The sequence below is a fragment of the Stomoxys calcitrans genome, chromosome 4, assembly GCF_963082655.1.
Source record: "Stomoxys calcitrans chromosome 4, idStoCalc2.1, whole genome shotgun sequence".
NCBI lineage: Eukaryota > Metazoa > Arthropoda > Insecta > Diptera > Muscidae > Stomoxys > Stomoxys calcitrans.
Window position 1 is genome coordinate 85,394,349 of NC_081555.1, and position 26,543 is coordinate 85,420,891.

Consider the following 26,543-nt stretch of genomic DNA (forward strand, 5'->3'; position numbering starts at 1 on the left):
TTAGCTCAACAATTAGGCGAATTTGATATCTGCAGTTGCAGACTGCTATCAAAACTTGTTAATAACAACTCCAGACTAACTTTTCTGCTGTTGAAAACATAATTTTCACACGAATTAGATTTATTTTCCAAATTACGTATTCTTTTGGCACTTACAAACTATAAACGTCAAACAATTGTTTTACAATTATACATACATATATAGGACACATATATCTCTAATTTAGGTTGACATTCGACACCGACAAGGTGCAAAACATACAAATTTCGAACTAAAGAAAGCAAAACAAAAAACTAAGAAAGAACTACAAATTTCGAATACAGCATACATTAAAGGGATAGATAGATAGAGAGTAGATAATGAGAGGAAAGATCTTCCACAAAAGCAATAATAATAAACCAAGAATATGCATGGTTTATTAGCTGTCCTTTGGCAGGAAGGAAAAAAGGATATAACATAAATTAAAAAAATAAATCAATAGACATTGAGAATTTTGAACTTAAATGTTAATAAATGCACTTGTTCTCTGGTACTTGAGAAAAATCATAAGATTTCATAAGGGTTTGGATTCTGTTTTCAAAACCATCAATTATTTATTTTCGAATAGAGTTAGCAAGAGAAATAACAAAGGGAAGACAACCTCTTTTTTGTTCTTTTCACTTTTCATGGAGTTTTTTCTTTTTCTGTGTTTTTTTTTTTCTATATATAATATACACAACATACAAATTATAGCCCCTGAGTATAAAAAACTAAATTATTTAATAGCATATCTATGTATGTACGTCATATGTATATATATATATGCTCATATATGTACAAAAGAAGAGACATTGTGTTGGTGGGGGTGGTGGAGAGGGTATGAATGTATACAAAATTTCAAATGTATGCGGCAAAAATTCTTGTTCTGTTTAATCCTAATAGCGTAGATAGCTTCTACTTCTGTTACTTTAGAGATGATCATAGGTTTGTTTTCTATATGTATATGGTATATCGAAGTCGTTCTTAGGAAAATAGCATATATGTACAGTTTCTAACTTAAACGAGAATTACATTTAAATTAGAAAAGAAATAAATAAATTAAATTTTAAAAAAGGAAAATAAAAAAAGTAACTGCTGGACGAAAAACAAAAATGTTGCCTAGCCTTTCTTTTTGTTGACTCTAAATATTAAATAATAATTAATAATAGGTATTATACACTTAACAATTATTGTGTAAAAAATGTTAAACTTTTTGTTTTATTTTCATAAATGCTTTAAAAATTCGAGAATTTTTTGTTTTTCTGTCACATTTTTTCTGGAGCTTAAACTTACAACTAATTTCATTCATTGTCATCACCTTCATTTTCATGGCTGCCTTGGTATTGGCACAGCAATTTTTTGTTTTTCGCCTCTCTAAAAAAAAACTATCCAAATAACTAAGTTTACCCTAAGGTCTTAAGCCTAAGTGTTTAGCTAATTAAAAGCTATTAATACACAAAGTTGCTGCTGCTGTTTTTGTTTTTGTGGTAAAAAAAAGTTTTGTATTTTCATAATTGAAAAATCTTTTCTCTCCTTGAAAAAAAAACGAACGAATTTCGTCCGGCGATTTCATTCGACTTATTCAATGACCACAGACCAGGGATGTTGCACTTTGCCATACTGTATGTCCATTAATGTTTCGCGGATGGTTTCGTGTAAGGGCTTCTCTTGTTCCATGGTGGGTATGTACAGATCCTTGCCCAAATAGCTGATGCGGTTGACAGGGCTGACCACGCAGGCGGTACCAGTACCGAACAATTCCAGCAACTGTAGAATAAATTTGCAGTTAAAAACCAAATTCTCTTTCGAATTAATTTTTTCGAAACTTACTCTTCCTTTATTCAGAAGATCCACAATGTTGTGCATGGTAAAGGTTTCTTCGGAAACCTTGAATTTACCCCATTGGCGGGTCAAGGCTAAGATTGAATCTCTGGTAATGCCGGGCAAAATTAAACCATTCAAGGGAGGTGTTCTTAATTCTTTTTCTGTTAATTAAAACAAAAATAATTTAATAAATTTTTCAAATTTTTTTTTGGCCTTAAATGATTTTGTCATACCTCCTTGCTCATTGATGAACAACATGAAAATGTTCATGGTACCAACTTCGGTCAGTTGATGATCATCGCCATACAACCACAACACTTGCTGCAAGCCTTTGCGGGAAGCCTCTTTTTGTACATTAATGGTGGGGGCATAGTTGGAACCCATTTTACGATTACCAGCACCACCGGGCCAGGCTCTGGTGTAGCTGGGATCAGCCAGCAGAGAAACGGCGCCGGTTTCATCACTCTTGAAGTAACTGCCTACAGGGCTGAGAATGGCGTACAAGAGGGCGGAATCGGAGGAGGCAACACCCAAGGTAGGCTAAAAGAGAGAAAACACAGAGAAAAAGACAAATTAAAAATCAAATCGTACAATGAAAACCATAACAAGTAAAAGCCTGCTAAATTTGAATCTTAAATACCCTCCACCATGGATAGCATTTGTCAAGTTCTTTGGACCGTTTCTCTTTATAGGCAGAAACTAAAAAAGAATAATAACAAGAAATCCCCATGGATTTTGTATATGCTTGGATAAGAATTGGTCCGTTTAAAGGCTCAAGAAGCATTGGGAGCTATATCAGGTTTTGGGCCGATTAGAACCATCTTCCGTACATCTGTTCGAGGTCATAGGAAAGGTTTTCGTGCAATATTTCAGCCAAATCGGATAAGAATTGCTTCCTCTATAGGCTCAAGAAGTATATTCGGGAGATCGGTTTCTATGGGAGCTACATCAGGTTTGGAATAGATTGAAACCATGCTTGGTACATCTATTAGAGGTCATAGGAAAAGTTCTCGTGTAATATTACAGCCAAATCGGATAAGAATTGCGTCCTCTAGTGACTCAAGAAGTATTTTCGGGAGATTGATTTATATGGAAGCTATATCTAAATGTGGATCGATTTGGCCCATTGACAATCCCAACCGACCAACATTCCGAAGAAGTAATGACGCCATTTTTATGAAGTAGCGGCAGATAAAAACATTTGGTGGGAATCAAACCCGAGACTCCCATATAGGGCATCGAGCTCATTACCACGTAAGCAACCGGGGCGCGCTTAAGTTTTTTCTTTTTGTTAAATCAACCAACACGCAGGGAATATCCCCTATATAGGCTGTACATTGCGTTGGAGAGAATAGTTAAGGATTAGAGAGGAAGAAGAGGAAGTAGTGTTTTTTGAAATTTGTTTTTAATTTTTGGATGCCGGAAAGACATTTGCCACATGTCGATTCCACATACGAACGGTCCCCGCGAAAAATAATTTTTTCGATAATCGATCAGCTAGCCAATGGATTACAAACCAGTGTGAGCTTCCAATAAGTCTGGTATTTCTGACAAACAACATCAAGTCAGGAATCAGAAGACTGATTTCTAAAGAACACATACCTTTGAAGAATCGATAGAACAGCGACAGGGAAACAATAGAGTTGGATACCCTACCATCTTCAATCAACACTAACTCCCGCCTCGATACGGTCAAGCAGCCCTAACTCACATATGTGAGTTATTTTCCATCTTCGGCCTGATGTACGTAGTATAGATGTGAAGTAGATCTGAGAGTATAAGTTATTTCTTACACCGCTTAAGAAAACACTTGATTGATTCCTAAGACACTTTGAATATATATTGACCAATGGACATCACACTGTAGATTCATGTCCAGAACATCAGAGAGCCTCTGTCTGCTCGATATCTACAACGTCGAGCAAGCTCTGCTCATTCGATCGAAATGGCCAGCAAATCCTGGCAGAGTGTTACGTCCATGACCCGCCTGCTGTCTTCAATCTCTCGAAGACTCGACCTATGGTCGAATAAAAATGAATGAAAGAGACAGTGAATGTCTGATGTCAGACAAATCTGAACAAATTCTGAAGTCTTCCGACAAGATCTATTCTATACGAATTTTTTTAGAATTCGATTAGACAACTCGGAAAGTACATCCGAATTCTACAAAATTTTATTCCAGAATTCGATCAGAAAGCAAGTAGGAAAACCCATCTGCATTCATTAGGACTGAACAACAGAATTCGGTCAGAACTCTTGACGAGTTTGAATTTTCTAAAAATGTAAATCAATTAAGTCTTAATAAGACTAACTTCGTAGCGTCAGTTCAAAGTCACGACATCCGAACTTGGCTTGAAGCTTGCTACCAACTCAGCTACCGGGGCAACCTTTGTTTTGCTTACAAATTACTTTTCGTTTGTTTCATCTGTTGACGCCGTTTGGCGAAAGTATGAAGAGCCTACTTTTTGTTGGCGTGCTTGGTAGACGAAATTTTTGTGATGTCAACTACGTATTAGGGGGCTGTTCATATTGTAAATCGAGTGACGTGGCCATATAAGGGAGTACCGAGACCCAAAAATCATACAGTCATCCTTGTAAGACAGGATGGAGTTACATTACATGGGTGCAGGCGGGCTTCTTGAATAGAGTGGCGTGGCTTACCATCTTGAATATTCTTGGACTGGTCAAGGGAAGACTGAATTTTCTTATTTTTCATGGTTATTATATGGCGTCAACAGATGAAACTTCAATAAGAAACTGGCAGCAAACCAACACAAACTCGAATTAAGTTAAATTGTACTATCTTTCAAAGAAGTTGTAGCTATTGAAGCAAGTATTTTCCTGTTTTTTTTTTGCTTTGTTAAGGCGTCAGCAGATGAAACAATAATAAATTGGCAGCAAACGTTACATACAATCATTGCAGCCGGTTGTATATACCGGATTGACCCTTTGAAGACCCTTATCGGCAAGGACTGCCGCCTCAGTGCACAACACACTGCTACAACAACAACAAACTAGATTTAAGTAAAATTTTAGCTTTTTTAAGAAGGTTCAACTTTTGAAGTTAAGCAGACGGCATCAACAGATGAAACACTAATAACAAACTGAAAATCGTTGTTATAAAAATCAAAGATATTTTCAATGAAGTTTTAGCATTTGTAGTAAAATTGAACAGAAAATTTTCGCTATTTCATAGTTTTTACTGCGGCGTCAACAGATGGAACAACAGTATTAACCAGGAAAATTTTAGTTTTTTTAATGAAGTTTAAGTCAAGGGTAAGGTTTTTTATAACTGTGTCGACAACAGATGATACAACAGTATTAACCAGAAAAATTTTAGTTTTTTTAAAGAAGTTTCAGATAAGGATAAGGTTTTTCCTTCTTCCTTAAATTTAGAATTTTTTTACTACATACGTATACACCTTTTAACTTATAAATACTTACATCAATACCAATGAGGGTGGGACGAATATATAAACTAGCAGCTTCTGTGTGTGGCACCCATTCGGAATCGATGGTCAACAATCGTGACAGGCACTTAATGAATTCCTCACCCTCGAAAGTGGGCAAACCGGAACGTTGCGCAGCCAAGTTCATACGATGCATATTCATGTTGGGACGGAAAATGCGAATTTTGTCATCGACACCGCGATAAGCTTTCATGCCTTCGAAAAGCTAGAAAACAAAAAAAATATATCACAATTTATTACAAAAAAATAAATAAAAATATTGACGCTTTTGGTTAATCCAAATCTATTAGCAAATATGAGTTTATTTTTTCCCAAGTCTAACTGCCTGTATTTTCTTTCATCTATGCGCATTTCCTCGGTGCTTTGTTTTGTCTATGCGCCATTAATACATCAGTCCGTACTTTCTTCTCCCTATCGGCGTTTTCCATCTTCTGTCCGTCTGTCCTTTCCTTCTTCCGTCTGCTAGATCAGTCTAACTGATGATTTTATAACAAAAAGATTTTGTTTTTCATAGAAAATGAAAACAATTTTGCAAGTTTGTGATAGGTAAATTCGTTTTTGCCATACTGGCGATTAGTTTTTGCTGAGCTCATTTAGAATTGCAAAAAGTCACGTGTTGATGACCCCTCTGTATGCGAATAATCTTTAAAAATATTACGTAGACACTGGCTCAAGTCTTTGTTCTTGTTGCTAACTCCACCATATGGCAATGCATTTCAATGCTGATTTCGGCGCAAAGCCATGCCTCAAAGCCATTGTGTAGTATATAACTTACGAAAGATTTGTTTTTCTGGTTTTAAGTAGTAATCTGGATCAGCTTTAATCTCCCTTTTTTTGGCTTATCGACTCAAATGCCATCAAGGAAATAAATTTCGCTTTTCAAGTCCACTATTCCTATGTCAGCATTACCGCTCGTATATTGAGAGCTGTCACGTTCACGTATTAACGTTCAACATGTCGTCAAGATGCAAACAGACATTGGTTGTTGAAAAATGCTACTCTCAGATAGTGCGAAAACAGACGAGGCATTATTTGGAGTGTTTGAGAGAGATTTTGCCATAAAATCTTTATAATGTTCAGTTTAATAAAGTTTAGAATTGATAGATTAAAATATACAGCTCTTACAGTAGAGAGCGTACTTGGAGTTTTTGAGAGAAAAATTCTTTAAATCATAATTTATGGTCTAATTTGTTTTTACAGCATTGTATGATCCATATGTCAACATTGTCAGTTTGAGGCAAGCATTGAATTGGATAGGTCAAGATGGGTGAACCAAAAAGTTGCTTTCAACCACATATTCATTGGCTTATTATTCCTGATTTTCATTGATCGAGGAGTATGGTAATTGCGATAGCATTAATACAACCAAATTGTGTTTCGTGTGTACAGTCGAAACCGCATAACTGCAATACGCTTAAATGAAAAATCCGCTTAAGTGAAACTAAACGGAAAGAACCATTAATTTTTTTAAACCCACCACCGAAGGATAAGGGTATATTCATTTTGTCATTCCGTTTGCAACAAATCGAAAAATCCATTTCCGACCCTATAAAGTATATATGTTCTTGATCAGCGAAAAAATCTAAGACGGTCTAGCCATGTCCGTCCGTCCGTCTGTCTGTTGAAATCGCGCTACAGTCTTTAAAAATAGGGATATTGAGCTGAAACTTATCACAGATTCTTTTTTTTGTCCACAAGCAGGTTAACTTCGAAGATGGGCTATATCGGACTATATCTTGATAAAGGCTCCATATATATACCGATCCGCCGATTTGGGGTTTTAGGTCCAAAAAAGCCACATTTATTATCCAATTTTGCTGGAATTTGGGACAGGGAGTTATGTTAGGCCATTCGAAATCCCTCTTTAATTTGGCACAGATCTCGGTTCAAGGTTTTGGGCCCATAAAAGCCGTTTATATTGTCCGATGTCGCGAGAATTTGGGACAGGAAGTTAAGTTAGGCCCCTCGACATCTACCTGAAATATGGCAGAGATCGGTCCAGATTTGGATATAGCTTCCATATAGACCGATCTCTCGATTTAAGATATTGGGCCCATAAAAGGCGCATTTATTGTCCGATTTCGCCAAAATTTGGGACAGTGAGTTGTGTTAGGTCCTTCGACAGCCCTCTTCAATTTGGCTCAGATCGTTTCAGATTCTGATATAACTGCCATATACACCGATCTCTCGATTTAAAGTCTTGGCCTCAAAAAAAGTACATTTATAATCCGATTACGTTGAAATTTGACACAGTGACTTATGTTAGGCTATTCGACATCCGTGTCGTATATGGTTCAGATCGTTCTTTATTGGGATATGGCTACCAAAACGACCAATATTTTGTTCTACAAAATTGAACAGTGACTTGTATTTATTAGATCACTCAATATCCATGCCAAATGTGGTTCAAATCGGACCATATTTCTATAAAGCTGCTATGGGGGCATAAATTATGCATTTTTTGTCATTGACAATGATCGAGCTAAAAATCATTTCAAAAAACATCCATTTCATATAGAGGAAAGGTTCGAAATTGCAAGAGAAAGCCCAGGTGAAGAAAGTCATCTCAAAACGAGGTGATAGAAAATTTAAAGAAAAAAAATTAAAATTAATTTTACTGAAAGTTTCGTTATAACCGAATATATTATAAAAACAAAATATTGTTAAGCTCATTATCTGGCTTACAATTTAAAAAAAAACCCCACTTGCTTAAGCAATATGTTTTCCTAAGTCATCTCCAATTCTCCATTCCCAAAAAAATTTGTTTTTTTTTTTAATTTCTTTACTAACCTCCACAGCATAATGCAACACTTTAGCCGCCGGATGCATAACTAAATTCTCCAACGGCGTAATCTGAGGTTTCTGCCAACCACCCAAACTTTTGTGCCAATAGATTTTCAACATGTGATCGGTAAAAAGTTTACCAAAGCCCAATTCTTCGGCATTGTCGGGTTTGGGTTGCAACTGTTGTGGTGTGGCCAAACGAACTGACAACGCTGAGGCGGCAAATTGTTGACCGACATCTTCATCGTGGACAATGGGTTCAGGTACGGCAGTGGACAATTGTGAAGTGATCGATTTGGTGATTTGGAAATCGGCTTCCAATTGTGTCTTTTGTTGTTGTTGCTGTTTCAATGTCTGATTGCTGCACATGCGAATCGATTGTTCGATGAAGCGAATCAAACGATGTTGGTTGCGGAAGAGTTCCTAAAAGGAGAAAAAAAGATTAAAGAAAAATTATTAAGGAATTATAGAGATACAGTAATAGTTCAATTTCCTATGCAAGGCAAATTATTCAATTTATCAAAATTAATGTTTATGATAAAATTTGTGGATTGTTCTTGGAAACTTAAGAATTGTTTCAAAAAAGTTTGAAAATTATTTTGAAAAGTTGGTTTTTTATCGATTATATGGTAAAACCTTTAGTTGTTATCCTCTAAGGGGTTTTAATAAGGTGTCTTAGAAAAATTCTAGCTAGAGTTAGAAAAGAAGTATTATCCCAAGAGCTTTTCATTGACAAAAACTGGACGAATGGAAACAATTAAATAAAATGTTTCTTTTTATTTAATGTTGTTTTGAAAGAAAATTGGTTTACCAAAAGTAAAAGTTTTACAAAACTTCAAATTTGGATTTTAGGTAGGCTTTTATGTCATGAACATTACGATCCATTTTTCTTTTGAATCTTTATATTCTCTTAAAATTACTTTTATTGAAATTGATTATATTGTCAGCCCTCTCGGGCTTGCAAAAATTGCCGTAGTGGACGGTATTTCACGTCCCCATGGCGGGGTATTGGTTAAAGTTTTCAACTAGCAATAATCGCACCTCAGTAGAACTTCATTGGTTACGATATCGCCTCTGCGCAAAGCTGATGATCAAATAAAATACTCAATCATTTAAACAAAGACTATTCCAAATAGAATGAGAATAATTTGCAAATGAGAGTTTTTGAACCAAATAAGGTTTAACACTGAAGCACATTTAAAAGGTATACAAAGAAGTATGACCAACCATTTGTTTCAGGTATAAAATTGAATGCAGGAAATGTGCATATTAGATGCATCAGGGTAGAATACAGTATGGCTAAAGTAACCCCTAGCCAAAAACATCCCTCCAAGTTGAAGGCAAGGGAATGGTGTCTGCATTAAAAGGGAGTTAAACAAGATGGCATGACAGTTATTTTCAGTGGCACGAAAGAAGTAAAGTTGTTGTTATTTTTTAATTTCCGAGGGTTTTATTTATCTGGAACAATTTGCCAATAAATTTATTTTTTTTTTTAAAAACTTTGTTTTATAGAAAATTTTTGTTAAAATTTATTTTTAAAGAAGATTTCGTCAAAACTACTTCTACGAAAAATTCTGTAATACTTTCGTTTTATTGTAAAATCTTGTCAAAATTTTATGGTCGAAAAATTTTGTCAACATTTTGGTTTTGTTGAAATTCCATTGCTTTCTATTCAAAGAATAGTTACCAACATACATTTAAGTCAGCAAAAAGTGTTGTTGCTAGAAGCATTTGATTGGTTTCCTGTATTGCGATTTTATTTTCGACCAAGAAAAATCATCAGCAGGAGATGTCAAATGGATTATGGTGTTCTACAACCATTCCAACTGGAGTAAGTTGTAAAGCACACATCTGAATTTGAACCCCTGTTCAAATTCCGTTCCATTCCATTCCTACTAGAGTAAGTTGTAAAGTACACATCTGAATTTGAGCAGGGCGACTTGGTTCATAAGCGCAATGGAAAACGAATCAAATCTTACTTCCAACGTTGGATAAGTTGGATTTGAATTAGGGAAGTAAGAATTGATTTGTTTGTAGAAAGATCTTGATTTGGCTGACATTTTGCTCATGGAATTTGATTATAGTTTTCAACATCCATGGTAAGTATTGCTCAAATCGGTCTATAACTTGGTAGAGCTCCCATGTAAACCAACTCCCAATTCGACTTTTACGGGCCCTAGAAGCTTTGACTGATTTGGTAGAAATTAGGTATGTAACACTTTTTAGCATAATTCACGCTATTCCCAAGATACGCCCCGGCCGAACTAAGCGCCTTTTTACTGTTTTTTTTGTTAAAAATTTTACAATTGTAAATTGCAAGTTTTTGCCCATGAACATTCCATTAAGGAACAGGGGCAAACTTCTCACATATCAATGAGTGCAGTACGATTCAAGTTTAAGCTCAGTGATAAGGGGCCTCATTTATATAGCCGAGTTCAAATGGCGTGTCGCAAAGCGACACCTTTTTGGGGAGAAGTTTTTACATGGCATAGTACCTCACAAATTTTGTCAGCCTTAGGAAGGGAAAACCACCGTTGAACATTATTTTCTGAGGGATTCGAACCCATGCGTTCAGCGTCATTTGAGGACATGCTAACCTCTGTGCTACGTTGGCCTCCAATTGCTATTGCAGGCCAGTGTTATTTTGGTCTTTGTTTCGATTCCTTAGCTATAAAATGTTTCACTTTATTTAATTTATTCCTGTTTTTGTTTTATAAAATTAAAGGCAAACTAAATTGTCGAAATGGAATTGGTTTGATAAACCGATAAACGTTTTAAGTTCAATGGTCAGGATTTTTTTGCACAAAGAATTTAAATTTCATTCTTTAATTTTATTACGCATTTTTATTTCTTTCTTATGAATATTCATTCATACCTTTCGGCGAAAAGTGGAAAATTTTTAAACGAATGATATAAGGAGAAGTATATAATAAAACAAAACCATCAAAAAATAAAAAAAATAATAATATTAAAATAATTTAATAAATGTAACGTGTAAAAAATATTAAAAAAACACGAAGTATTTGCGTAAAGTGGAAAATATTGAAACAAATGACATAAAGAAAAATTGTAAGAAAAAATCATTAGGATTAATTTGCTTTCATTTTTCTTTGTAAGCAAATGACACCGCAATGACATTATGCAAATATAGAAATTAAGACATAAGCAATTTTGTAATAATAAATTTTAAATTAGTACTAAAGAAGGAATGCACGTGTTTTTGCAAGAGTTCGTGCTTATATGAAATTGAAAAAAAAAATAATAATAATTCGTTGCCTTTTATTCTTAGAGTGCAACTCAAAATGTTCAGCTAATATTCCATTTAGTAATAAAAAGGGCATATTTTCTAATATCAAAGAGTGCCGTATCATAACTAAAGATGCCGGGCTGAGATACTTCGTCACCGGGTAAATTATATTGGCAACGTCATTAAAATGTATTTAAATATCATCTTTATGGGATTTCAACACAGATATCGGGGACACAGAAACGTCTCATGGTGGTCAAAAAGAAGCTCTGCCCATTTTCCAAATTTAGTTCATATAACAAACCTAACCGTGAACTGCAGAACGAATCTTCCTCTCTACGCTTACAAATATGGCAACATTATAGTTATGAGGATGATATAACCTACTGCTGATATTTTTTTTAAGTTTTCGCTAGGATCCGAACCTACACCTCAGCTTCATAAATTTCTTTTTATTGAAAAGATCCCTATTTTATATTTTTTCCAGCCAAAATCTTAAAAAACAATACAAACTTTAAATCGCTTTAATTCCCCTAAATATTCAATCATGATTTAACATGAAATCTCTTACTACTTTATACTTTTATATTAATTAAATTATTAGCCCTCTCGGGCTTGCAAAAATTGCCGTAGTGGACGGTATTTCACGTCCCCATGGCGGGGTATTGGTTAAAGTTTTCAACTAGCAATAATCGCACCTCAGTAGAACTTCATTGGTTACGATATCGCCTCTGCGCAAAGCTAACGAATGTACAAAACTCCCAAGTATTTCAACAATGATAAACACGAAGAGAATGAGAATTAAATGTGCACAACAAGCAAAGAGACTGCTAAAATCATATGTAGTTGAAAATCAAAAACACATACATTTAAATGAAAGACTAGAATTCTCTTTCATTCTTCGTTGAACTGTTTAACTATGGTTATTTTAGGTGGGTAGGGTTGGGTAGGTAAGGTATTTCTCTAAGCTGCTGCTAAACAACAACAACATTTTCAATATTCATTATGTGCCGTGAGTGTTGGTTGAGTTGTATTGTACGTATTCTTATGATGGGTATATGTGTATGAATGTAGGTTCGAAAGAAAGAACAAATTTATGGTTGACCCATTGTTGTTGTTTTTGTTGAGAATGAATATATGTATGTGGGGTTGTTTATTTGCATGGAATTTTGGCAATGAAAGCTGTTATTCTGTTCTGCTTCAGCTTCTTTGCATCAAGAAATGCATCGTGCATAATGTGTGTGCATTTTTCATATGTTATGTCTGTATCAAGCAGTGAGTGAGTGCCCTACTATATGTTTGTATACAAATGTGTTATGACAAAATACTGCATTTGAGAGTGGGCTGCATGAGATTCTTTTATTTGCTCTTACACCACATTGTGGGGGTTTTTTCATTCAATTTCGTTTCTTTTATCAAGGTTAGGCATATTTGTACAATGTGAAAAGGTCAAAGGGGATTTTTTTTTAAATATTTACAAATAAAATATTTATATATAAAAAAATTTAATCAATTAACGATTTCCGATGGGCTACTAAGTAAATAAGTAAAATTGTAATAAGTTGGGCCGGACCCAATATTTTATATCCTCCACCATGGATCGCATATGTGAAGTTCTTTGCACGGAATTTCTTTAAAGGCAGAAACTAAACAATGAAAATTATATATCAATCAAAAAATCCCATTTAGTTTTTTAATATTTGCATAAGAATTGCCTTCTTTAGGAAGGCAAAATTGAGCTATACTACCGTGGGCAAAAAATAGTAAGACTTTTTAATTTAAATTTCGTGCGGCAATTGGTATGACTTTCAGTGACATCGGTGACAAAAATTACATCAAACATTAGTGTTTAGAATACGCTTGTCTTTCTGAAGTACAAAAAGTGCATTCGACGTATTTTACAATAAGTGAAAATGTTTATGGTGCCAGAGATTGTAAAATGAGCGCAGAAGATTGCGGCTCTTGGAACGCTATTCTATATTCGGCTAGTGGAACAAATGTTCTGTCATACCCAATTAAAGTAAAGTATGAAAATATTTATTAAAGTTTATATGGGAGCTTTCTCAGGTTTTGGTTCGGTATTACATAGGAGAAAACATTGAGCAAAATTTCACTCAAATCGAAAAATAATTGCGTTCTCTAGAGAAACAAGAAATATAATCTTGAGATCGGTTTATATAGAAGTTATATTTAAGCAGATACCGATGTGGCCCATTTACAAACCCCAAACGACCCAACTTCAAGTGCCAAGCTTTACTCCTTTGAACCTTAACGTGCTTACGATAGACGAACGGATGGATGAACAGACGAACGTACACGGACAGAACGATTAAGAATCTCATGTCCTCTCTCTTTCTATGAACTTTATTGGGTCTCTATGTACTTTATTGGGTTCCACACCAATATTTCGAGGCGGAGGCGTTATAAATGGAGTGACGAAGTTGAATACAGTAGTTTTGACTTAGATCCCAAAACAAGTTTTGCACTCATTTTGTGGCAGCAAAGCGATTTTTGCAATTATCTGTAATATGTTTAAATGCCAACAATTAGCAGTTATCCGATTTGCCACAGAATTTGCTTTTAAAAATAATTTTCAGTCACACCATTTTTAAGAACTTTTGTGAATTTATTTTGGTTTTTCTTAGTTGTGCCACGTACATAAAGAAATTTTAGTGGTATTGATGATATCTTTCCAAATATTGTTGGTGGTTTAATGAAATTCGCTCTTAAACGATTGGCTGTAAAATTTGAAATTTGTACACGAAATTGGAGAGAAATGTAATTTTTTAACATTTGAAATAACAAACTCGCTCTAGAACGATTGTCAGGTAAATTGAAACTACTGTGCTCACATTCTATGCGGGAGGAAATAAAAAAATTTAATTTTTTTGTGTTTTATCTATGTAAATATTTTCGTATATCCTTTCTGCATCCACGCAGTTTTTAACCCATTTGAAAATGATCACACTAATTTGAAATTTTATATTGTTATACACTGAATAAATTGTTGTCCTTACTTTAAAAATTCGAGTCAAAGATTTGCAAACTTATTTTAAAGATGATACATTTTCCAACATTTTGAGTAAACACTCCCTTTAGTGAAAAATATTTTCCTTCATATTAAGGAAGGAAGGAAAATTAAGGTCAAAATATCGGTAAAAGTTAGGAAATTGGCCTTAGGACAAGACAACAGTGAACTGTAGTTAAAGACGCAAAATAGTCTTACAAATAGTAGCGTCTCCAAATGTTCAATTTTTTTACGGTTAAGATGCTTAGTTTCAAATTTTTCAAAAAATAATATTTGGACAATCATCTTTCAAATAAAATAAAAATCAATCAGCGATCAAAATTTGAAACGGATGATCATGTCCGTAAGATAACAGGAATTTAAATTCAAAGATAGCATCTTTAATTTAAAAGTTTGATTCTTGGGATCGTTTTCATTGATAAAATCCTACGAATAAGGAAAAATCTTAAATTTAAGGGCTACTTTTTTTTCAATGTAGTTTATGGATTAAAAACCACTTGTAAAAGACCGTTAGGGTGGATAGTTTAATGGCACTAAGAACGTGTCTAACTCAAAAACGCCTGTCAATGATGTGTTGTCACTGCATGATTTTCTGTTGTCTGGCATTTTCCAAAAATTCTCTCTATTTTCTGCATTTTATTAACAAAACCTGACAACTTAGTTTTGATATATTCATTGCTAAGAACCCCCACTCATTCATAGAATTAATAAATGAACAATTTCTAACTATGAATGAAAACGAGCAGCTCATTAATTCCGGTAGTATCTTGTTTGCTATTTTTTTATTATTATTAATATAGGGGGCTTTTATATATTTGTCGATAAGATTATTCTATTTAAATCTACTCTGCCAGTTATCAGGGAACACCAAATTTGTTTATTTATACACATTATTACCATTATCACGAACATTGTTATAAAAAGGGGTAATGAATTGACAATAAAAACTATTTCAGTAGATTTATGATAATTGTTACAGAAATAGAAGGTAAAGCTTTGAATATGTGTTAAACAGACATTAAACTGTGATTAGCTGTTGTTTGTTAGAAAAAAATTAAAACTTTTATGCAAAATTAATAAAAAAAAGTTGGTAGTTTTCAATACTTGAAACTGTAATTTTTCTAAGTAACTTCAATAGCCTCCATGGCATCACAATGAATGAAAACGCCTAAGTGAGTCTGATGGCAGATTGCCACATAAACCTAGGTTAGGTTAGGTTTAAGTGGCACTCTGCCATCAGACTCACTTAGGCGTTTTCGTCCATTGTGATACCACAGGAATAGAAGAAGGAAGATGACTTCTAGTTGCTACCGTTGAACCCTGCAGATCGCTTTAAAAAGCTCAATAATTTGCGCTATCCGCCAAATCAGACAGGTTCTCAAAGAAATGAGAACCTGAAGTGGAACTCCTTCTAACTGCTAGTGGGACATACACACAGAAGGTGTTCTATAGTCTCTTCTTCTTCGAAGTCCCCACAGCTTCTGCAAAAGTCGTTGCTGGCAACCTTAAGTCTTTCAGCATGTTTTCCCATTATACAGTGACCTGTCATGACGGACACAATGACTGAGACGTCTGTTCTAGCCAATGACAGCAAAGCAGTAGACCTCTTCAAGTCTAGATTAGGCCACAAAGTTTTTGAATGCTCACAGCCCCCTCTTTTTGACCATTAATCATTCGTTGTCCTTCGGGCCTTGTCCTGAAAACTTAGCTAGAGGCATACCCACAGATTCCAGTGTGCCTGGAGTATATAAGGTAGTTCCTAGTCTCGTCAGCTCATCCGCTTTACAATTCCCTGTGATATCTCTGTGACCCGGCACCCAGAACAGGTGAATTTTGAACTGAACTGAATTTTGAAATTTCAGCCATCTCGTTGAGAGATCTGCGACAGTCGAGGGCGGTTTTTGTGGTCAGAAATACGTTCTCCAGGGATTTTATGGCTGTCTGAGAAGATATTTATGCCAATCGTCGTAATGCCATTATATCTTAGCCATTCCACCACTTTCCTTAATTGCAAGGATCTCTGCTTAATACACACTGCAGTGATCGGGTAAGCTTTTCAATATGACCAGTTCTAGATCTTTAGAGTACACCCCAAAGCTTACCTGGTCGTTTAGTTTAGAACCATTCGTATAGAAGTCTATGTAACTTCTGTTACCAGGGATATCACAGTTCCAATCTGTTTTATCAGGAATAGTGGTACAGTAATTTTTATCAAAAAGCGATTCAGGTAGGGTGTAATCCACGCTGCCTGGAACATCGGATATTGTACCAAGGATAACACAGTGTCCGTAGCCTCCACATGGATAATGAGAAAGCTCCCCTAAACTCACGGCAGTGGTCGCTGCAATTTGGGTAGCCACAATTTCCAGAGGCATAAGATGTAGCTTAAAATTCAGTGCATCAGATGGTGTCGTCCTCAGTGCGGCTGTGATGCACAAACAAGCCATCCTTTGGATCCGGTTAAGTATTGAGCAGTAGGTGGACTTTTGAAGCGCTGTCCAACAGACCATAACACCATATAGCATTATAGGTCTGACAACTGCAGTATATACCATATATATCACATAAACCTAACCTAAATCGCTTGAATTAGAGCTTGATTGTTGAGACATATTTTTATAACTCGTCGTCCATCTGCATCTTTTGAAATCGCAATTAATATTATCCGATTGAGTGTTTGTTGAACTTATTTTTATTGATATATTCAAGCCGTTTGGGGGTTTCAATTGAAAATAGGAATAATCTGATTTGTTTTCTTGAACCAATAGAGGGACTTTTACTGAACTGTAATACTGGCGGAGTAGGCCCTATTCACAAAACTTTATGAAGCCTTTAGATAGGTTTATTTGACAGTTCTATAAAGGAAATCTGTCGAATAAACCTATTTTAAATCTACATTAAGATTTGTGAATACAGGAGTTTTATTTAACCGTTGATCTTTAAACTTGAATCAGACAGCATGCAATGATATATCAGAAGTTTGCTCCATGTTGCTTAATGGTATATTCGTGGGCAAATTTGCAACTCATTTTTATTTAATGATACATGTTAAGGCTAACATTTTTATATACTTTGTACTATGTTCGAAAAATTTCCCAATTTTTTTGTTCTATTATTAAGACAAGAATTATGTCCAAACATTGTGTATTCATTTTTATTTTTGGCTTTATTTTATAAATAAATTAGTTTTTATTGTTTCTTATTGATTTTTTTTATTTATTTGTATTATTGTAACCATCTACCATCTTATGCAAAGATATTTCTTCACATTTTTCTCATGTTATATTTGTCAAGTTCAAGTTCAATGCCGTTTCATTTCACGTTAAGTGTAAATTTTTCATTGCCCATGGTTCATCATGATGATCAAGCATATGCTCTCAAAAGAAAAATATTATGCATCACAAAACCGGGGATCGTAAATTTCAGTTTATAGTATGGATGTGTAAGAAAATGATTAAGAAAAATAAACAAATGGGGAAAAATGCACAAAAATACTATGGTATGTGCGAAACCAAAACGTCTGCCAAAATGAAAAAAAAAAAAAATAAAACGAAAACTTTTGGCTGCGTATCAAATCGCCCAAAATTACGTCGGGTTGATAAGCCGAAAATTTTGGGAATATTTTTAGAAAACTATATGGTACATTGTACAGTTTGGATGATGAAATTTTTAATGGTTTTTTTTCAGATGAAAGAGACACATGTTTCAAATCGTGATACAAAAGAATACTATATACTTAGAAAAAAATGGTTTTAATATCCTGCAGCATAGGTTGGGGCATACATGGCTTGTCATTTTATTTATAGCACTTGAAAATATTGATCTAAGGATCTGTAAACTGTAAGCAACCCATCTCTATTATATTCTAAGTAGTCTAAGGCTATTATTAAAAGGAAGTAAGAAGAAGGCCAGTATAGCTGTTAGTATCGTAAGGAACACGGGCAAACTTCTCACATATCAATGAGTGTTGTCCGATTTAAGTTTAAGCTTAATGATAGGGGCCTCCTTTTTATAGTCGAGTTCGAACGGCGTGCCGCAGTGCGAAACCTCTTTGAAAAGAAGTTGTACATGGCAAAGTACCTCACAAATGTTGCCAGCATTAGGAGGGGAAAACCACCGCTGAAAATTTTTTCTGATGGTCTCGACAGGATTCGAACCCAGGCGTTCAGCGTCATAGACGGACATGCTAAACTCTGCGCTACGGTGGCCTCCATAGGTGGACACACTATTTTTTCACGTATCCAGCACGCGGGGGATGTCCCTTATATATGCATTACATTGCGTTGGCAATTAGGAAAGTTAAGGGTTGGAGGGGGGAAAAGGGACTTGTGATATTAGTCTTAAATTTCTGAACGTCAATGTCGGTGGGAAAGACGTTAGCCGGAAATCGATTCCACATAAGAATGGTTCGGGCGAAAAATGAATTTTCTCGATTGCATGGTTCGGTCGACCTGGCCAATCAATTATAAACGGGTGTGAGTTACTGGCAAGTCTTGTATTCCTGGTGAACATGCTAACGTCAGGGATAAGAAGACGAATATCCCTGAAACACATGCCATGAAAATAACGATAGAGCAATACAACGCTACACACATTCCGACGATGTTCAAGAGAAGCAATGAGTTGAATACCCTACTGTCACCAATCAACACCATCGCTCTCCGTTGAACCCGGTCAAGTAGCTTCAAGGATGATTTTGTAGATCCTGCCCATACATGAGTTATATTCCATCCTCGGCCTGATAGGTAGTATAGATATCGAGAAGATCAGAAGAGGTGAAATATTTCTTGTACCGCTTAAGAAAGCCCAAACACTTGAATGCTTCTTGGGACACTTTGAATACGTGTTTTGACCAATGGACATCACATTGTATCATCATGCCCAGAACATCAAGAGCATCTGACTGTTCAATATCTATACCGTCTATAGATATCGACGAATAATTGGGTCAGTGAATCGCTTGTGAGACAAGAAACAGCACTGCGTCTTCTGTGCCTTAAAGTCTACTCTGTTCATTCTAGCCCACTCGGAAATGTCCAACAAATCCTGGGAGAGAGTCTCATCCATAATGCGCCAACTGTCCACAATTTCTTGAGGACTGAGCCTATGGTCGAATGATTATGAATGACAATGAGTAGACTGAATTCAAAGTCTCACCCAATAGATCGTCAATGAAAATAAGGAAAAGGGAAGGGGAAAGAACAGAGCCCTGTGGCACACCTGCGGTCAATGTATACTCCTTTGATGAGAACCCATCTACAACAACTCGTATAGTGCGATATCTGAGTAAGCTCGATATAAATCGAACGAAATTATTAACGACTCCAATAGCGACAAGCTTTGATAAAAAAATGCCTTGGAGATATCCAGAGCCACAACCTTAATCTCACCAAACTGATGGATAGAGCGACTCCATCGTTCCGACAAAAATACCATTACGTCTCCCGTAGAGCTATTTCTGCGGAACCCATACTTATCGGATCCCCGTTGGCCAAAATGTTTTTTTCAATTAAATTTCTCTAATTGCATTTCTCAAAACATAGCCAAAAATTTTTCACCACATGTTATTCACCAATTAAAACATGTTGTTTTTTGTAAAAAAAAATCACAAGTTGTTATATTCCTCAAGAAGTCGAAAGTTTTTTTTTACTTTCTATGTGAGGCCATTGGCTAAGAGACAATTTTTTGGTAATAGATAATAATTTTGCTTTTTTTACCAAAATAGCTAAAATCGAAAACAACCCTATTGACGTCAATGTGAAAACGGCCAGACATTATTTCAAGCGATTTCAATCTAGGGGCATTTATCATTATTATGGTTTCAAAATTTTGGACTATTTATAAATTTTGATTGCAAGATACAAAGCAAGTGTTTAGTCTATGTTTTTGCGTGGGAAATTGTCATTTTTTTTTGTTATTTTTTATGAATTATGAAAAAAAATATAATAGAAAAAAATATTAAAAAAAATAAATTTTTAACACTGGGAAAAAGTTCTCCACGATTTTTTTATTTATAATTATATAAAAAATTTTTTTTTTTTTTTTTTGAAAAAAAGTTGTACGACAAACTTTTATATTTTTTCATTATTAATTTTTTGAATTGAATTTAATATTTATAAATCATACTGGAAGTAAAAAGTTTAGGCTTTCTTCTTAAATATTTTTTTTAATTTTAATTTTTAAAATTAATTAATTTTTTCTAATTGATTCGTTAATTCTTTTTAATATGTATCAGTCGCCTGCAATTCATACCAGATATCTGGTTAAGACCAGAAATTTTTTCAATGTATTGAATTTTATATAGCATAACCACCAGACTTGTTGTCTTCTATGGTCAATAATATATTCAAATTTGACTCGTGTCGTCTTTATTTGTTGGCTATGGTTTTGTTAATAATTTTACTTAAGCCGGTTCATTTATAATGAGATGCTATCAAAAATAAGGTCAATGATTTTAAACTTGTGTCTATTCGAATTTTCAGTTGTTCGCAAATATCTGAGGGGGCACGTGATAAGAAGGCAATCAGAATGAAGGAAAGTGAAACCGAAATATTGGCAATAGAAACGCTGTAAGTGAAGAAAAATTAACTGAATCTTATTTATATGGATTACTATTACCATCTACCCCAATATTATTTCATCTGAATTTATTATGACATATTTTAATACCCTCCACTAACTTCGTCCTTCCGTTTGGATCAACTCGAAAGATTGGTTTAAAAACCCATAAAGTATGTATTAATCGTCATGACATTTTAAGTCAATCTAGCCATGTCCTTCCGTTCGTTAGTCTGACAAAAACAGGCCAACTCTTTAACGAGTAAAGGTAGCCGCTTGAAATTTTGCAAAAATACTTTTTGTTGATGTAGGTCAGGTCGCTCGGGATGGTAAAAGCGCCAAATAGGTTCAAGTTAAGATATTGCAAATTTGTCCATAAACATTCCCTTAAGGAATCGCGGGAAGTGTCTTTCGTTTTGATGAGTTTAAGCCAATGACAAGATAACTCCTTTTTATTACCGAATCCGGTTTGCGACATCACTTAGTAAAGAAGTTTACAAGGCTGCCCGGCAAAAAACTTTGTTGAAAATTCAGCACCTTTGTAAAAGAAGATTTAGAGCTGCAACGCTAACCTTCTTGAGAAATTCACTGATGAAATCATAAAGAAACTTGAACGCTCTTCCTCAATGAATCCTAATTAGAGTATAAAAGGCGCATCACAGAAACACTAAAGTAATTGCTTAAAAATGTGTAGAAAATATTAAAAAAAATTATGCTATTTTGAGTCGCAGTCCTATTTGCAAATACAAAAACCTACACGAAAACTACCAACGTAAACCTTGAATTTATTTTTTGATTAATTTTACAAAATCAATTAGAATTAAATACCTAAATTGTTAAAAAAGAAAACATACACCTGTGCGTACATTTGAAACATGCATGAAGAAGACTACCGTCTTTTAAACTTGGGTTTTAATCTTTAAAATCACTTTCTCTCCCGCTTTCCCTAAATTTTTATATTTAATATTGAGAGAAAATCGAAATATTTATTGCATACTCTCTTGCAACTCTGTAAACGAGATTGGAACCACCCGCTTACAGTACTGCATCCAAGTTTGCGCTAATATAGGAGCAAGAGAAATACTCCCAACATTTTTTTTAAATTAATTATTGCCAATTTCTTTCCCAAAATGAAATAAAATCATAGTTGAAAGGATAAGCGCTTCAAAGTAATGCTTACAATATGAAAACAAAAAATGCTTTGCTTCCACTTTCGCGAAAATTTCCTGGGTGAGTACTCAAACTTTCAAACCTGGGTTTTCAATCTTTAAAATCATTCTATCTCCCGCTTTCCCTTAATTTTTATTTTAAATATTGAGAGAAAATCGAAATATTTATAGCATACTCCCTTGCAACTCTGTAAACAATATTGGAAGCTCCCTCATACAGTACTGCATCCAAGTTTGCGCTAATAGAATAGCAAGAGAAATACTCCCAACAATAATTTTTTATTAATTATTGCCAATTTCTTTCCAAAAGTGATAAAAATTCATAGTTGAAAGGATAAGCGCTTCCAAGTAATGCTTAGGGTATGAAAACAAAAAATGCACTTCTTCAAATTTTGAGAAATGTTTCTGCTGGTTGACTAACTAAGAGAAATACCTCGCAAATATCACCAGCATGATAACCAACGTTAGGATTTGAAACTAGGCGTTTAGTATCAAAGTCGGACATGCTAACCTCTGAGCTAAGTTGGCCCCAATGTTTATATATAGCTCCCATAGAAATCAGTATCCTATTTTATTTCTTAAGCCTAAAGAGACTTCTTCAGCAAGTAAAGAACGCAATTCTTACCCAAAAATAAAAAAAGAGTCAAGGGGATTTCTTGGCAGGGAGCTTTACAAATGTAACCTATGGTGGATATACGTGAATTTTAATTCTTTTAAAACTGGATGATATAGCATATTGGTGTTTTGTTATGACTACTTCATTATCAAGTATGGTCCATAATATAATATATGATTCATATAAACCTATCTCCCGGTTCGACTTCTTAACTTCCAATTTGGTTTAAAATTCGCATATAAATATAAGTTGTAGCAAATTTGCATATAAAATTTGCTATAACTATCAAGGTCTAAACGATATCAAACAAATCTGCCACATAAATCCTTCGTCAATTCAATTCTGTTATGATTTTCAACTTATATGTGAAATTCAATTCGAATCGATTCATAAATTGCAATAGCTTCTAATACAAACTGATTTAAAACATAACTTCTTGAGCTCTTGAGCACCTACATACAGTACTACTTATCCGAAATGGAAATTTTGCATGTTTACTTTGTTAAGACTTCCAATAAGCATGATAAGTTTGGTCTTAAAGAGTTCACATGGAAATAATTTATCCAGAGATCCATCCGTTAAAATTGAGCTAAAACTGAATTGGCCATCGCTCAACGATTTCAAATGTGGTAGTAGAGACACTGATGTTGCAAAGCTCTTTGTTGAAAAGAGTTTGTTAAGTTCCAAATGAGTCTCCACTTGAGCACATTGTTTTGATCATTTTACCACTCCGCCAGGGGATAGCTAGTAAAGGGTGATTTTTTTGAGGTTAGGATTTTCATGCATTAGTATTTGGCAGATCACGTGGGATTTCAGACATGGTGTCAAAGAGAAAGATGCTCAGTATGCTTTGACATTTCATCATGAATAGACTTACTAACGAGCAACGCTTGCAAATCATTGAATTTTATTACCAAAATCAGTGTTCGGTTCGAAATGTGTTCATTCACCGTAACGTTGCGTCCAACAGCATCTTTGAAAAAATACGGTCCAATGATTCCACCAGCGTACAAACCACACCAAACAGTGCATTTTTCGGGATGCATGGGCAGTTCTTGAACGGCTTCTGGTTGCTCTTCACTCCAAATGCGGCAATTTTGCTTATTTACGTAGCCATTCAACCAGAAATGAGCCTCATCGCTGAACGGTGAATGAACACATTTCGAACCGAACACTGATTTTGGTAATAAAATTCAATGATTTGCAAGCGTTGCTCGTTAGTAAGTCTATTCATGATGAAATGTCAAAGCATACTGAGCATCTTTCTCTTTGACACCATGTCTGAAATCCCACGTGATCTGTCAAATACTAATGCATGAAAATCCTAACCTCAAAAAAATCACCCTTTATAAGCACCACACAGGCAGGAACATTAAGGTCCGATTTGTGTGGAGTTAATTAAAAAATATAAAAAGAATCCAGGGGATTTCTTGGCAGGAAACTTTACACATGTAACCCATACAATACGTATTCTTAAATTTTGGAGTATATAGCATATTGGAGTTTTGTTATGACTTCCAACTATATTGTCAAGTATGGTCCATAATATATGAGTCATATAAACCGATCTACCGATTTAACTTCTTAACTACCAATTTGGGTTAAAATTTGCATGTTTGTCTATAACTATCAACGTCCAAACGATATCATACAAATCTGTCACATAAATCCATCGTCAATTGAATTCTGGTATGATTTCCAACTTCTATGTCAAGATGTTGCGGATAGTGGAATGCTCTAGGCGGAGTAATTGCAACGGCAGTCGCGGACAATCAGCGGTATCGAGGGTAAAGTCTCAATGAGAGGCCGGGCGAGTTTTTGGCGCCTTTAAATAACCAATGGCCACCCTGTCCCAGCGGCGATCAGTCCTTTGGACAGGTACAAGTTTGACGAGGATCGCCAGCTCCTCATAAAAATGTGGCTACATCAACAACATCATCATTTTACCATGAACAAAGCTTTATTGCTTAAATGAGTCACTTGACTCACTCAAACATCTGTTTTCGCATTCTAAATATAAAAACAGCTGACTTTGACATAAAATTAGAGAGTCTTTCTTCGAAAATCAGCTGTACCGGCTTATGCTCAAAATGTCGAAGCGCGTTATCGTTTTCTGCAATGAGTTGAATTTGATAATGCAAAAAATCTTGTTGAATAGAATTTGTGATGTTTGGTACACAAATATTTTTTGTACGAAAAAGACTTTGTAGTGGGTGTAAATTCTAAATAAATATTTTTGTTGAACCATTTTACCATAAACGATTCTTGAGGTCTGATTAAACGCCGTTTATTTGTATTTTAAGTCTTTTTTTCATCATTTTCTACAACTTGTATGATTTTTAGTGTGGTCGTAGAGACACTGATGATGCAAAATGCATTGTTGAATAGATTTTGTCGTTGTAGCGATTTAATTTTTTTTAAATCTTCAATTGGCGAAGGTATTACTAACATTAAACTCTGCCAAAGCTGCATTTATAGGTATTTTAAGCCTTTTTAATCATTTTCTGCCTATGGAAAATCTTTAAATTTTTTCTCACTGCATCTTCGAAATTAGTTTTTTTCCTTGTTTTCCACAACTAGAATAAATGTCATACCGAATTTCAATATGGTCGTAGAGACACTGATGATGAATGGAATTTGTCGAAGTTCTCATCCTAATGAAGTAATAAATAATGACATTCTCTCCTATGTCTATAGGCAACATTGGAGTTTTTTCTCACTGCATAATCGGTTCATTCACATTTTTGTAATTTTCTGTTTTCTCAATATTCCAACAATAGTCTATTTTGCTCATAATACCAAATTTCCCCACTTGCTTTAATTTTGTAATCCACATAGGTATTGGCACATTTATTTTGTCCAATTTTGTTTTTTTTGGCGATTTTTGTTTTTTGATGAATTGAATATTCAATAACGTTGCTGCCTTTAGCCGATTTACAATTTAACGTGTAAAATATGCTAAATGCTTACCTTAGCGTTAATGGCCATTTTGGTAGTCATCTTGATTGAAAGTTTAGCTTAAAACCGTCTCGAAACAGTAGCAGCTAGATATGTGTATTATTCTTTTTGTTGAGTTATTTGCTGCTTCCAGAACCTTCAGTACTTGGAAACAACTTTTCTGTTTTAATGTGAGGTGTGTGTGTAAGACGACGCAGGCACTTGAATACTTTTTTTTTTTTTGTAAAAAAAAGATTCAAGAGATTTTAATTTTTTTTGTTGATATTTTTGCACGTTTCTTCTCGTTGATTTTCTCTTATTTCTCAAAAAGGAATACTTTAAATTGCTTTTTCCTTTGTATTTTAATCCACTTGTGTACAATTTCCTCTAGAATTTGAAAACTTCAAAGCACTCTAGAAATTTTTCAAACGTTGAGAGATGATGAATTTGTAATATTTCTCGTATTGGAGATTGAATACTTTCTTTGCTTAACTTTTATTTGTTATAATTCTTTAAACAAAAATATCTTAACGACAATAAAGAGGAGCACTAATTTGGCTTTATATTCCCAATAGTTCCTACACGTCTTAACAGTTCCAAGTTGCGGCAATAACTGAATTATTCACTCGCATGCGGCCTCTATGTATAGTTTCCGACCTGAGTCTTGCACACACGGTTGAGGTTGAGCGAGCCAACGAAAAAAGGCATGCGTTGCTCTATTCTTTGTTGTTTTCTTGCGCTCCGACGACATCTCTTCGGAAAGCCAAGGGAGATAGGCAACGACGGGTGGATGGGCCGATCGATGAATTGATCAACCGACTAACTAAGAGCAGTGGCAGTAGCAGCGACCGCAACAACTACAAAAAGAACACCAGCCATAGGCAACGGTGAA

General features: G+C 34.8%; 1 protein-coding gene and 2 non-coding genes across 3 annotated transcripts; all 3 read right to left on the reverse strand.

Annotated features, from left to right (window-relative positions):
* Positions 1-568: 568 nt before the first annotated feature.
* On the reverse strand, positions 569-26,277 carry LOC106089059 (branched-chain-amino-acid aminotransferase, cytosolic). The gene is made up of 6 exons (XM_013254814.2): positions 25,685-26,277; positions 8,103-8,519; positions 5,287-5,517; positions 2,076-2,382; positions 1,849-2,003; positions 569-1,785 (listed from the first exon to the last, which is right to left on the reverse strand). Exons 1-6 carry the CDS (start codon positions 25,712-25,714, stop codon positions 1,597-1,599), a joined length of 1,329 nt encoding a protein of 442 aa, XP_013110268.1. The 5' UTR covers positions 25,715-26,277; the 3' UTR covers positions 569-1,596.
* On the reverse strand, positions 9,043-9,182 carry LOC131997417 (U4 spliceosomal RNA). The gene has a single exon (XR_009398267.1). It is a non-coding gene; the product is annotated as a U4 spliceosomal RNA (small nuclear RNA).
* On the reverse strand, positions 11,947-12,086 carry LOC131997418 (U4 spliceosomal RNA). Its single transcript, XR_009398268.1, has one exon. It is a non-coding gene; the product is annotated as a U4 spliceosomal RNA (small nuclear RNA).
* Positions 26,278-26,543: the final 266 nt, after the last annotated feature.